Source organism: Beta vulgaris, chromosome 6 (genome assembly GCF_026745355.1).
Source record: "Beta vulgaris subsp. vulgaris cultivar EL10 chromosome 6, EL10.2, whole genome shotgun sequence".
Taxonomy (NCBI): Eukaryota; Viridiplantae; Streptophyta; class Magnoliopsida; order Caryophyllales; family Amaranthaceae; genus Beta; species Beta vulgaris.
In genome coordinates, this window is record NC_079207.1 from 66,547,233 (window position 1) to 66,562,046 (window position 14,814).

The window sequence follows — 14,814 nt, forward strand, 5'->3', positions numbered from 1 at the left end:
CTTTCACCTAACTTTTTACGTTTAGGTTCCGGCACTTTCACTATTGCCCTACATCCCCAAACTCTAATGTAACTTAGATTTGGTTTTCTTTTGTACCATAATTCATAAGGGGTAACTTTGTTCTTTTTCATAGGAACACGATTCAAGATGTAACAAGCGTTAAAACCGCTTCACCCCAAAAACCATCACTCAAACCCGAGTAGGATAACATAGAATTTACCATTTCTTGTAAAGTTCTATTTTTTCTTTCCGCTACACCATTTTGTTGTGGTGTATAAGCCGCGGTTGTTTCATGTATAATTCCTAAAGCTTGGAAATAACTAGGATTATGAAATTCACCACCTCTATCGGTTCTAAACCGTTTAACCTTGTCACTTAGTTGCAATTCTACTTCATTTTTATAGATCTCAAATTTTTCTAGGGCTTCATCTTTAGTAGACAATAGATATACATAACAAAATCGTGAATGATCATCAATAAATGTTACTATATATTTTTTGTTTCCTAAAAAGGTGTACTATGAAAATCACAAAGATCACTATGTACCAAATCAAGCAATTTAGTATCTCTTTCCACATTATTAGGGAAAGAACACCTAGTTATTTTGGTAAGCATGCATGTTCTACACTTCTCAATACTTGGATCAAAAGCAGGAATTAAATCATCCTTAGCCATAGAATATAATTTTCTATAATTAACATGACCAAGTCTTAAATGCCAAAGAGAAGAATTATCATTAATAACACACACATTGTTTACTAAAGCATTTGAAATGCTAAGTTTAAACATACCATTACACAAATAACCAAGTCCAACAAACAAACCACCCTTAGATAATATAAATTTGTCCGACTCAAAGACCATTTTAAAACCTATTCGATTCAAGATAGCTCCTGACACTAGATTACGCCTAAGTTCCGGAGCAAATACAACATCTCTTAACACTAGAGATTTGCCGGAACTAAAGACCAACTCTACTTGTCCTACACCAAGAACTTGAGCTGTAGAGTCATTCCCCATGTATAGAACTTCTCCATTGTCCACCTCCTTGAAGGTTTTGAATGAAGACCGCTCCTTGCACACATGCCTTGAAGCTCCTGAATCGATATACCATGAACAATCATCCTGTACACAAAAGATTTCAGAAATCATACACATATAATTCAAACTTGAATTACATGAAAGTTGTGACAAGTACCTTGTTTGGCTTGGGATTGGCTAGACTCGCCTTTCCCTCCACCTTGCTCATTCTTTTTGTTCATTTTCCTCTTCCATAGGAAGCAATCCTTTTTGAAGTGTCCGGGCTTGCCACACTCCCAACAACCACGTTGTTGAACACCTCCACCATTCTTAGGCTTCTTAAAGTTGTTGCCTTTGGTGAAATTATTAGCCCTCTTCTTAGGATTTGAGTCTTTGAACTTTCCATCCTCCACCATGTTAATGGTAGAAGAATTAGGATTTACCTCCTTTTGTCCATCTTGAACCCGAATGCCCTCTTCAATCCGAAGATGAGCACCCAATTGTTCCACATTTATATCATCTTTCCTATGTTTAAGAGTATTTCTAACATCCTTCCAACTTGGTGGTAATTTGTTAATTATTGAAGATACAATAAAAGTTTCATCCATACTAATATTGTGTTGTTTAAAACTTCCTAAAATCCTTTGAATTTCATGGAATTGCTCCATCACAGGCCTTGTTTCATTCATCTTAAAGTTATTAAAGTTACTAACTAAAAACTTCTTACTAGATGCATCTTCGGCCATGTACTTTGACTCAAGGTCATCCCAAAGCATTTTAGCGGATTCATAGAAGTGATAAACATCAAATAAAGTATCAGACATACCGTTTAAAATGTGACCACGACATATATAATCGTCATTCTCCCACTTGTTCCTTCTCCTTGAGGCCTCCAAAGTTTCATCTTCCACAAACTCGGGTTTTGGAGTACTCAAAACATATGCACCGAAAGAGAAGTGAGAAGAAAATGCATCTTCTTTTGCCATCTACGGAATCCCACACCCTCAAACTTTTCAAGTTTCTGAAAATTCGAAGTCATTTCACGTACCGTAGCCATCTTCAAGAAAATATCACTTTTGGATTGTTAGAACTAAAAAAGGGTGAAGAAGATGAATACTATGAGATAACAAATCTTCTAGGCGTGTGTAGACACTTTCTCAAAAGTGATATTCCGACCCTATACGAAGCACGGGTTGCACGGAATTCAAATTCGAGATACAAAGAAGAACAACAAGAGTCACGCTCGTATGAATCTTGTTAAAAATGAGAATAAGTTTTTTATGATTTTGTCTTTGATGAACAATGAAAAGATATACTTTAGAGAGAGTGCTTTTGAGAAAATAATCAAAATCAGAATGCTCCCTTTCATCTGTGGTAAACACCACTTTTATACACCCACACAAACAAACCGTCCAACAACCGCTCATCACGCACAAAACCGAGCAACAACAGAAGGCTGTCGCGAGCCGCGACAGAGCTCGCGAGTCGCGATGGAGCCTGTCGCGAGTCGCGACAGTGGTCGCGAGTCACGACCATGAGTCTGTCAGCCTCGTGCTTCTTTGAGCCTGTCGCGAGCCACTGCAGAGATCGCGAGTCGCGATGACGTCTCTGCCCAGCTTTGTGTGTTCGTTTGTTTCTTCGAGTCGCGAGCGAGATATCACTCCTTTCAACTCTTATTTTTGTTTACTATACCATAAACAATTTACGTGCATACTTAACGCAACTTGAACAACGACACCATAACCAAGTAGTTCAAGTTATACGTTACATGAATTCAATCAACCAAATACTCTAAATTATCCAACATTATTTTTACCAAGAGGGTTGATTCTTTGGTGGCTTCTTATTGTATTATGTCTTTTCCTAGATGGTAATTTAAATTTTATTGTGGACACTTAAACCATGATTAAAAGTTGTTTGAGATGATAATTGTGTCATGCTATAATAACAAGAGGTCACGGGTGCAAATCTTGTTACGGACAAATTTTACTTTTGTTAATCGACATGACTTATGTACACATTGGACATAACTCTATAGTCGTCTATGCCCTAATATATACATATTTTGTCAGTAATAAACAAAACTATAACATATTTCTATGCAACAATAGTTATTGAATCCTAGATTTTTATTTCACTCAAAGACTTTTTCGAGGCAACACATATGTTCCAAGCACCCTCCCAATGTTACAAGACACATCGGCTTTCCTAGAAATATTTCGGGAGAAAATATGACCAGGTCCGGAGAAGTCCAAAAATTTCCCAAAAACAGACAAAATTGAAGGTTATAATACACGCTTTCGGACTTTCCCGAGGACCGAGCTACGGACGCCACGGGATGCCTCCTAGAGACATAGGAGGTTATTGGAAATGAGTCATGTGGATTGGAACGAATATGTGGATATCTTTATGTTCATTTCGAGAAAATTTTGGATTTCACGAGAAATAACCAAATGGGGTATTCACAGGCTTTTCGAGGCAACACAATTGGTGCCAAACACCTGCGCAAAGTTACAAGTCACATCGCCTTTTCTAAGAACATTTTGGGAGAAAATATGACCAGGCCCAGAGAAGTCAAAAAATGTCCCAAAACAGCCAAAATTGAATCTTATAACACCATTTTCAAAGTTTCCCAGGGCCCGAGCTACAGACGCCACGAGATTCCTCCTAGGGACACGGGAGATTATTGGAAAAGAGTCATATTGCTTGGAACAAATATGTGGATGCCTTTTAAGTTCATTTTGAGGCAGTTTTTAGATTTTACGAGAAATGAACAAATGGGGTATTTGGGGGCTTTTCGAGGCAACACAAATGGTGCCAAGCACCCGCGCAACGGTACATGTCACATCGACTTTCCAAGGAATGTTTTGGGAGAGTATATGGCCAGGCCCGGAGAAATCCAACAATATCCCAAAAACAACCAAAATTGAAGGTTATAAATACACGCTTTCGGATTTTCCCGTAGCCGGAGCTACGAATGCCACTGGGTGCCTCCTAGGGACATGGGAGGTCATTGGAAATGAGTCAAGTGGCTTAGAACGAATATATGGATGCTTTTACGTTCATTTTGAGGCAATTTTGGGTTTCACGAGAAATGAATAAATGCGGTGTTCATAAGCTTTTCGAGACAATTCAAATGTAACCAAGCACCCGCGCAAGGTTACAAGTCACGTTGGCGTTCCTAGGAACGTTTCAGGAGAAATTATGGCCAGGCCCGGAGAAGTAAAAAAATATCCCAAAAACAGCCAAAATTGAATGTTATAATATACGCTTTAAGGATTTCCTAGGGCCCGAGATCAAAACGCCACGAGATGCCTCCTAGGGACATGAGAAGTCGTTGGAAAGAATTCATGTGGCTTGGAACGAATATGTGGATGTCTTTACGTTCATTTTGAGGCAATTTTGGGTTTCACGAGAATAGAAAAAACGGGGTGTTCATAAGCTTTTTGAGGCAATGCAAATGCTATCAAGCATCCGTGCAACATTACAAGTCATTTCGGTAATCATAGAAATGTTTCGGTAGAAAATATGACCATGGCCGAAAAAGTCCAAAAATGTTGCAAAAATAGCCAAAATTGAAGGATATAATACACGCTTTAAGACTTTTTCGGGGACCAAGCTCCGAACGCCACGAGATGCCTCCTAAGGACATGGGAGGTCATTGGAAAAGAGTCATGTGACTTGGAACGAATATATGGATGCCTTTACGATAATTTCGAGGCAATTTTGGGTTTCACGAGAAATGAAAAAATGGGGTGTTCAGAGACTTTCGATGCAATGGAAATTGTGCCATACACCCACGCAACGATATAGGTCACGTCGGTACTCCTAGGAATTTTTCGGGAGAAATATGACCAAGCCTGGAGAAGTCAAAAAATGTCCCGAAAACAGCCATTATTGAAAGTTATAATACACGCTTTCGGATTTTCGCGGCCCGAGCTATGGACGCCACGGGATGCCTCCTAGGGACATGGGAGGTAATTAGAAATGAGTCATGTGGCTTGGAACGAATATGTGGATATCTTTAAATTTATTTCGAGGCAATTTTGGGTTTCACGAGAGATGAATAAATGGAGTATTCAGAAGCTTTTTGAGACAATGCAAATGGTGCCAAGAATCCGTGCAACGTTACAAGTCCCGTCGGTACTAATAGGAAGATTTTGGGATAAAACATGACCAGGTCCAGAGAAGTACAAAAATGTCACAAAAACAGCCAATATTGAAGGTTATAAATACACGCTTTCGGACTTTTTCGGGGTACGAGTAGCGAACGCCACATGATGCCTCCTAGGGGAATGGGAGGTCATTGGGAAGGAGTCATGTGACTTGGAACGAATATGTCAATGCCTTTATGTTCATTTCGAGAAAGTTTTAGGTTTCACAAGAAGTGAATAAATGGGGTGTTTAAAGGCTTTTCGAGGCAACACTAATGGTACCAAGCACCCGCGAATTGTTACAAGTTACTTTGGCTTTCAATGGAACGTTTCGAGAGAAAATATGGCCAGGCCTAGAAAAGTCGCAAAAACAACCAAAATTGAAGATTATAATACACGCTTACGGACTTTATCGGAGCTCGAGTTCCGAACGCCACGAGGTGCCTCCTAAGGTCATGGGAGGTCATTGGAAAGGAGACAAGTGGCTTGGAATGAATATATGGATGCTTTTACGTTCATTTTGAGGCAATTTTGCGTTTCACGAGAAATGAACCAATGCGGTGTTCATAGCCTTTTCGAGACAATTCAAATGGTGCCAAGCACCCGCGCAATGTTACACGTTACGTGGACGTTCCTAGAACCGTTTCAGGAGAAAATATGGTCAGGCCCGTTGAAGTCTAAAAATATCCCAAAAACATCAAAAATTGAAGGTTATAATACACGCTTCAGGAATTTCAAGGGGTCCGAGCTCCGAAAGCCACGGGATGCCTCCTAGGGACATGGAAGGTCATTCGAAAGAGGTAATGTCGCTTGGAACGAATATGTGGATGCCTTCATGTTCATTTCCTGACAATTTTGGGTTTCACGATAAATGAACATATGGGGTGTTTAGAGACTTTTCCAAGCAACACAAATGGTGCCAAGGACCCTCGCAACGCTATAAGTCACGTTGGCTTTCCTAGTAACGTTTCAGGAGAAAATGTGATCACGCCCGTACAGGTAAAAAATGTCCCCAAAACAGCCAAAATTGAAGGTTAATACACGCTTTTGGACTTTCCCCGGGATCCCATCCCCGAATGCCACGGGATTCCTCCTAGGAACATGATAGGTAATTGCAAAGGAGTCATATGGCTTGGAACGAATATGTGGATGCCTTTACGTTCATTTCGAGGCAAGTTGGGTTTCACGAGAAACGAAGAAATGGGGTATTAGAGGCTTTTCGAGACAATGCAAATTGTGCCAAGGACCCGTGCAACGTTACAAGTCACGTCGGTAGTTCTAGGAATGTTTCGGGAGAAGAAATTTGACCACGTCCGGAGAAGTAAAAAAATGTCTCAGAAACAGCCAAAATTGAAGGTTACAATACACGCTTTAGGAATTTCACAGGGACCGAGCTCCGAACGCCACGGGATGCCTCCTAGGGACATGGGAGGTCATTGGAAAGGATTCATGTGGCTTGGAACGAATATATGAATGCATTTACGTTCATTCCTAGGCAATTTTGGGTTTCACGAGAAATGAAAAATGGGGGATTAGAAGCTTTTCGAAGTAATGCAAATGGTGCCAAGCAGGCGTGCAACATTACAAGTCATGTCGGTACTCATAAAAATATTTCGGGAGACAATATGTCCAGGCCCGAAAAAGTCCAAAAATGTCGCAAAAACACCCAAGATTGAAGGTTATAATACACGTTTTTGGGCTTTTTCGGAGCCTGAGCTTCGAACGCCACGATATGCCTCCTAAGGACATGGGAGTCATTGGAATAGAGTCATGTGGCTTAGAACGAATATATGGATGCATTTACGTTCATTTCGAGGCAATTTGGGTTTCACGAGAAATGAAAAAATGGATTGTTCAGAAGCTTTTCGAGGTAATAAAAATTGTGCCAAGCACCTGTGCAACATTACAAGTCATGTCGGTACTCATAGGAATGTTTCGCGAGAAAATATGACTAGGCTCGAAAAAGTCCAATACTGTCGCAAAAACACCCAAAATTAAAGGTTATAATACACGCTTTCGGACTTTTCCGAGGCCCGAGCACCGAACGCCACGAGATGCCTCCTAAGGACATGGGGGTCATTGAAAATGAGTCATGTGGCTTGGAACAAATATATGGATGTCTTTACGATCATTTCGAGGCAATTTTGAGTTTCACGAGAAATGAACAAATGGGGTGTTCAGAGGCTTTTCGAGGCAATGCAACTGGTGCCATGCACACGCGCAACGTTACAAGTCACGTCAGCACTCCTAGGAATTTTTCGAGAGAAAATATGACCAGGTCCGGAGAAGTCCAAAAATGTCGCAAAAAAGCCAAAATTGAAGGTTATAATACACGCTTTCTTACTTTCTCGGGATCCGAGAGTTCCGAACGCCACGGGATGCCTCCTAGGGACATGGCCACATAGGAGGTCATTGAAAAGGAGTCATGTGGCTTGGAACAGATATATGCATGTCTTTACGTGTATTGCAGGGGTAATTTTGGGTTTCACGAGAAATGAACAAATGGGGGTGTTTAGAGGTTTTTCGAGGCAACACTAATGGTGCCAAGCACCCGCACAACGTCACAAGTTACGTCGACTTTCTTAGAAATGTTTCGGGAGAAAATATGACCAGGCCAGAAAAGTCCAAAAATGTCCCAAAAAAGACAAAATTGAAGGTTATAAGCAGTAAAAACTAAAGGTGAACCAATCAGATTAAAATTTAGCCGAAGTAATTTTACCTCCGTTCTTTTTCTATTACAACAATGTGTTTGGACACAATTTTTAAGTATTTGGAAGAATGAGTAGTTCAGCATTAAATTAACTCTTTAATTAACTAGAGTATGAGAGAAATCATCTTTAACAAATAAAAGCAATTTTTATAAGGCAAAGTGAGAATTAATGATGGTTTTAATAAGATAAAGTAAGGGCAATATTGTCAATTATAGTTGCTTTTTATACCAAAATTAGAATGGTTAGATGTGAAACTACCCAAATAAATAGTAACTATTGTAATACAAAAAGAACGGAGAAAGTATATTGTAACATCGTCTCATGTACGAATCTATAATATGTAAACTTCTGTGTGTTATAGGAGCTTTAGTGCTTTACCGCTTAATGCTACCATACATCATCTATTCTTAAATAAGTAAGATGTTGATGGAGACTGTGGAATTAAAGAAAGCAAAGAGATAGAAACAAAAAAATTGTGACCTATGTGCAAAAATTATAAGAGACCGTCTAATTTTAATTTAAAAGTATGCATTTTTTTTTGTATGAAGGAGATTCACTTGAGGGGGATATGGTAATTTACTCAAATGAGTCCTATGAAGTTTGATCCCTATAACTCAGGGATAACATATGGGAAGCGATATCACTACTCCACCACCTCAACCTTAATTAGGCAATTATTCAGGTCCAATATTAAGAAGAGAACATACCACTTTTTTAATACAGTGAATAGTTTAAGCTATGTCGATTAACAAAAGTAAAAGCTTGCAACAAAATTTGAACCCGTGACCTCTTGTTATTATAACATGACACAATTACCATCTTCAACCAACTTTTTATCATGCTTTAATTGTCCACATTATTATATTTTTATCTTTTAAATGTGAGTTTTCCTTAATATATTTTAGTAGGAATGAAAAAAAAATGCATATCAAGTTCAGAAACACAATACCAACCTCGGGAAACGCCCGGGCCCAAATACTAGTTAATAGTTAAAATCCAACCTTAGGTATTATGTGTGTCTTAATTTAGGTCTAGGTCCTAATATAGGACCAACTTACATCATCTATTCGGATGATGGAAGAAAAAACTAAATTAGAAGAAGAAAACAATATAACAGAGACAAAACTTTGTGACCACTATGAACCCTGAAATCCGCCGCTTGATTCGCTTTTCTAAAACAGTGGTTGAACGAGACTTCCGAAATATTCTTCAGGTCCTCAACCGAATCACCAATCAAACCAGAAATTTTCCATGGAACCTTCAAACAGTGTCTTAATTTTGAAATGAAGGGAGTACAAATATTACTTATTATAACTTATATTGAATCCAATTTAAAAATATATTTGAATTGCCTACAATTAGCATAAAAGAAGTATAAAGTATCATATTGTATGAGATGTAACATGTGGGTAAATCTTTTTGAAAATTGCCAATAATGAAAATAAATTTCTGATTTACGTATAGAGATCAAAATAATTAGTTCCCAATTAAGTTTTTTGTACGATTAATAGATACATAATTAGTTATTAGGCCCGAGCTATGCACCGGGTAAGAAAAAAATTTATTTATTAATATTGTACTTTGATATGATGACACTAAGGGCCTGTTCTCTTCGGCATAAAACAGCTGAACTGAACTGAAATGAACTGAACTGAACTGAATTGAACTGAACTGAATTGAACTGAACTGAACTGAATTGAACTGAACTGAACTGAACTGAAATGAATAGTGATATGTGAGAGTAAAAGTATTGTCAAGAGCTGAACTGAACTGAACTGGACTGAATTGGTCTGAACTGAACTGAACAGGTCTGAACTGAACTGATCTGAACTGAACTGAATTGAACTGAACTGAAAATAAGCTGGGGAGAACAGGCCTTAAATATAACTTGGTCTAGTGGTTAAAACTTTAGTACATAAACTTGAGGTCATGGGATCAAAACCTATACTATGCAATTTCTAATTTTTTTTATTGTACATGGATTACATGAGCTAAAACTCCTAAGGAAGAGCGCCACGTGGCACCGTTCCTGGTTTATGCACACCTTTTAATATATTAGTATAGATTCTTTTTTAAGAAAAATTAAAGCTATCCTATTCTTGTTATTCTTTTAAAAGTACAAATAATGGTACAACGTGTAACATATCTTAAGGCTGGTTGTATTTTTATTTCAACTACGTATATAAAGAACTAGAGATAAAATTGAGCATTTTACCAAACATTGATTTAAGGGGAGGAAGGTGGAAAAATCAATCTCAAAATTCAGTCTACTTGTGCATTTGTTGTTGGGTACTTTGGTATATAAATCAGCTGCATAAAGCTTGTAGCCATGGGCCGATAGTAGCATTTGAACATAAGCGACAGATAAGCCCATCTATTTCCTAGACAAATGCAATTGGGCCGAAAGCTCTATATAAAAAGTATCTAAAATTGGAGACAAAAACTTTTGCTTTTAGACGTTTCAATAATATTAACCTAGTGATTATGATTTATGCATGGTGACTAACATATCCTTAAGGATGGTTAAAATGGTGAGATTAATTAATTAATTCCTTTCCTTTGAGGATGAAATTGTCACCTCAATTACATAGCAAATTGGGAAAGAAATTAAATTTGTTAGACAAAGAAATCACAAGGAAAGGTCACATGCATATAACATTATTCTCCCTATTAAAAGATTTAAAAATACTAAAACAAAGAGCAAAAAAGGCTTCCCTAAGTTTATAGCAGACCAAGTAAATATTATTCATATCTTTATCATAATCTAATATTCCTAATAGTAGTAGAAACGCATGAATGTTATCTCTAAACAAGGTTGTTAATAAGGCTAGTTGGCTCGCAAACTATTCGAGCTCAACTCGATATTTTCTAGAGCCGAGCATGGCAAAGCCTGATTCGAAAAGTTCGTGAACATGCTCAAAATATGTTTTAGCTGCATTATTTTCTTATTATAAAAATTAAATGGAAGATTATACTTAAATTGTACACAATACTTGTGGAAACTCAAAATAAGGAATCTAAAACTATTCACATAATATATGTAATAATATATCTAAAATAATTTTTTAACTCAAGCTAGATTCTATGGCTAGATTCTAAGATAAATTGAACTTGAAAATTTAAGACCGAAAAACTCGAAACTCGCTCGAATTCAAGTAAAAGTGTTACAAGCCGAGCCAAGCAACCCCGAGCTCGTCTCGATTCGGCTCGTAACACCCCTCTCTCTAAGTTGATTAGTAAAGTTTCTAACACTATGAAAAAAGCAAATGATACAACTAAAAAACAGAGAAAGTATCAACTAGTGGTAGTGAAAAGGCAGCAGACCCTTGTCTCTTAGAATATCGATCCAAAACCCACAACCCATCATCTCTTACAATGACCCTATTCGAGGTCAGGTCTTAAATGACATTTTCAATCACCGATTGGAACTGCATGTCTGCATATGAACTACGAAGACATAATCAGCGCAAGATTTCACATATATAGAATCATATCTAATCTTCATAGCACATTAGTACACAACAACCTTCCCAAGACTTCAAACATCTGCACACATTCAAGTTTCGACAGATTCACAACTAACATTACATATTCTAAATCAAGCTAAACCAAACACAAAACATCAGAATTAGATCTACATATATCTCACTGTGAGATCGCCTCTTGACCAGCCGCTGAATGTCCAACATTGCCCTTGCCCTCGGCACCCTTTGACTGCTTAAATGCAGTCGAAATTTCATCTATTGGTACCAATGGAACATAGCTGAAAATTGTGTACCCTTGTCCTCGGATGTTTGTGATCACATTGTTGTACTTCTCGGACCAATGTGTGGCTGTAGGAATTGTCATCTCGGCCACCATGTGGAAGACTGGGAAATCGTCAAGTTTTGACCAAACTTTGACTGACTGGTTAAGAACCAACTCCTTTGTTTCGTTGGCGGCATATTGGGCTGCTGCTAGTGGACCACCAACTTGAACTTGGTGCACAACCTCTTTGGCTATTTGGGTTGTATGATCAATCACAATGTGGACTTGGGTCACTACCTGCTTGGCTAACGGAGGAGCGTGCTCACTGAATTTGGCACTAGCCACATCAACCTGTACATACAAGGTTAAGTTCCAATTCTACTTATGACAGGAAATAATTGCACATTTTAACATTAATTGTATTCCATATATGTCTAGCAAGCTTCCAAATCTTAAGATCATGAATTCTAAACAATGTTGCAACTTATATAAGGAGACAACAAATCAACAAATCAACAAAACAAATCAATAAAACAAGCAACAAAGGCAACCAAAAAGGATAGAACAATAAAGAGAGGATTTAGGTCCACCTTTGAAGAATGAAGCATAGAAGTTGAAGGAAAGCCAGCACAAGCTTCAGGTTTTGGATAAATTTGCATCTTAGTTTATCATCCCTAGTCTATGTTACTCAGATTAGGATACTAGTACTGGACACGGATAGTGTCCAACCCCAAGGGTCTAACTCGACTATTATATGAAAAAATTAACGACTTCAGCACAAAATGAAGTGTCCACACTCATGTCGGGGTGTCGAGGATCTCCCGTAGCATTTGAGGTAAAATAAAGAGTACGAGTATCATAGTCCATAGTTTACAATTCCATGGTCCATACCAAAGCTACAAATGACTCGGCGAGAGAATGAAAATCAAGGTTCTTTTCACCTTCCTTGGATAAGTTGGGCCAATGAGTCTAAAAGAAACACATGGAAAATTTCATATGCGGACCAATATGTTTCCATAAGGAAAACAAGATCAAATAAAAGAATTTAAGAAACAACATTAATGAATTTTACTTCCTAAAAGCCTGCAATATTTGCTAATCAAATTGTTCTAATTCATTGCAATCTAGCTTCAAAACCCCAAAAGTGCTTTTCCATCAAAAATCAATACAAAATTTAGCAATTTAGATAGTCAAAACACTTCTACCAAAATTAAGCTCAATATTTTTACAAGCATAGAGTTGTAAAAAAATCAATCATCAATGTCATATGAACAAAACATTTTTGATAGTCAAAACATATGAAGAACAACTTTTTTCATTGAGAGGTATATAATTAACTAACACTTGTATAAAGATCAACTTAACATAACAATCAATCAACCCAAAAACTCAAAAACAACAAAACATTATAAAGGGATTAAAAATTGATGCAAAAATAGAAGAAAAAATTATACCTTTTGATCAAGAAAAACAAGCATATGATCAGGGACATGTTTGAATTTATTGAAAACAGGGTTCACCACAGTAGTAACAGCACCTTCAACAGTTCCTACAGCTGATCTCAAAGGCCCAGAATTCTGCTTAGCATAATCATACAGATTTGATAAACACATGATTGTGTTAATTGCAGCAGCTCTAACAAAACCCAGGTGCTTTAATTGTTGTTGTTGGTTATTTTTCTTGGTTTCATCATTGTTCTCCATCTATTATGAAAATAAATTCACAAAAACAAAAATTAACAAAAACCCAGAAAACCCAAAAGTCAGTATTAATTGAAATGAGAAGAAATGAAGAAAAATGATAGAAAAAGATTGTACCTTGAAGATATCGAAATGAGTAGAAGGTTCTTGAAGTTGGAGATTGTAGTTGAAGGGAAAGTAATGAAAAAAGAAGATGAATAAGATGGGGAATCTTTTGGGGGTATTTATAATTATACAGTGAAAAGAAGAGTGTAGAGATATCTATGATCGAGTGGTGGAGAATGGATCTTGATGGTGATTGAATAAGGAAGTAGAAGGAATCTTTAATACTGATTCGTACCCGGATCCAATTTGGGTCTTCATGTGTTTGATCCAAAAAGTATAAAATATAATCCATCCCGTTTTTTATTAATTTACTCATTTTGACTTTTAACACTATTTACATATATGACTTCGATCATTTCTTGTAATTTGTACTCAAAAAAAATAGTTATGTGAGATCTTGTTAAATCTGTCTCAATTAGGGATGGCAATGGAGAATCTTTTACAGACTAAGACCCGCCCAGATACGTTGAGTCTAGATATTTCAGACCCAAATTTGTTGGGTCTGGCGGGTCCACGGGTCCTAGCTAGGTCTTTCTTAATTTTAAGTTTCCATCACATTTTTGAATATATGTAATTAAAAATTTCCGCCCTAATATTTATAAGTCTTGCATCCATGGTTAAAGCATTATCTAAATAAAATTCACGCATAAAATCTTAAAATATTACAACTTCCAAGTTTTAGGTGGAGTTACAACACTAACGAGCTCACAAAATCACAACTCATAAAACCTTAGAGTGTAGATAATTTTTTTTTCTAATATGTAAATGGGCATGCGGGCCGGATCTGGGTCTAACATATGTAAACCCGAACCCGACACGACCCATGCTATCTGGGATCCGGATCCATTGGGTTTAAAATTTCTGGACCCAAACCCTTGAAAATGAGTTGGGTCCTGCGAGTTTGGGTCGAGTCCAGGACCCATATTGCCATCTCTAGTCTCAATGTGTATTATTCAAATATCAACTTTTGTGATTTTTGCTTATTGATAATTAGATATATTAAGGCTTACATTAATGTCTCGACAAATGTGTCCCAAAAAAATGGGTAAAGTAATAAAATCTGAAGGAAGTAGCTTTTATTTACTGATGTAGAGCAAAAAGGTAGAAATTCTCAACTGAAATTGTCCTATCTAGGATTCAAGTAGGGTAGGCGAAGTAGTGGTGTGGGTGTATCGTACCTTTGGGGACTTGGCACTGGCGAGTGTCGAGCAACTCCCTTGTATGGAGCATGGCTTTTGATGAGTTGATGACGATCTGTTCGATCATTTGAAATGTAAAATATAGGTGATTAATTGAAGGGGTGGTATGTGATCGCGAGCAAACAATGGCCTACGTTCATAAACTCATGGTGAAGCTCCTTGTGGAGTTAAAGATGGG

The 14,814-nt window shown here is 37.5% G+C and overlaps 1 protein-coding gene across 1 annotated transcript; it reads right to left on the bottom strand.

Moving 5' to 3' along the window:
* Positions 1-11,346: 11,346 nt before the first annotated feature.
* On the bottom strand, positions 11,347-13,609 carry LOC104897566 (REF/SRPP-like protein At1g67360). Its single transcript, XM_010684473.4, has 3 exons — positions 13,450-13,609; positions 13,087-13,335; positions 11,347-11,983 (listed from the first exon to the last, which is right to left on the bottom strand). Exons 2-3 carry the CDS (start codon positions 13,333-13,335, stop codon positions 11,531-11,533), a joined length of 702 nt encoding a protein of 233 aa, XP_010682775.1. The 5' UTR covers positions 13,450-13,609; the 3' UTR covers positions 11,347-11,530.
* Between the last annotated feature and the right edge of the window lie 1,205 nt (positions 13,610-14,814).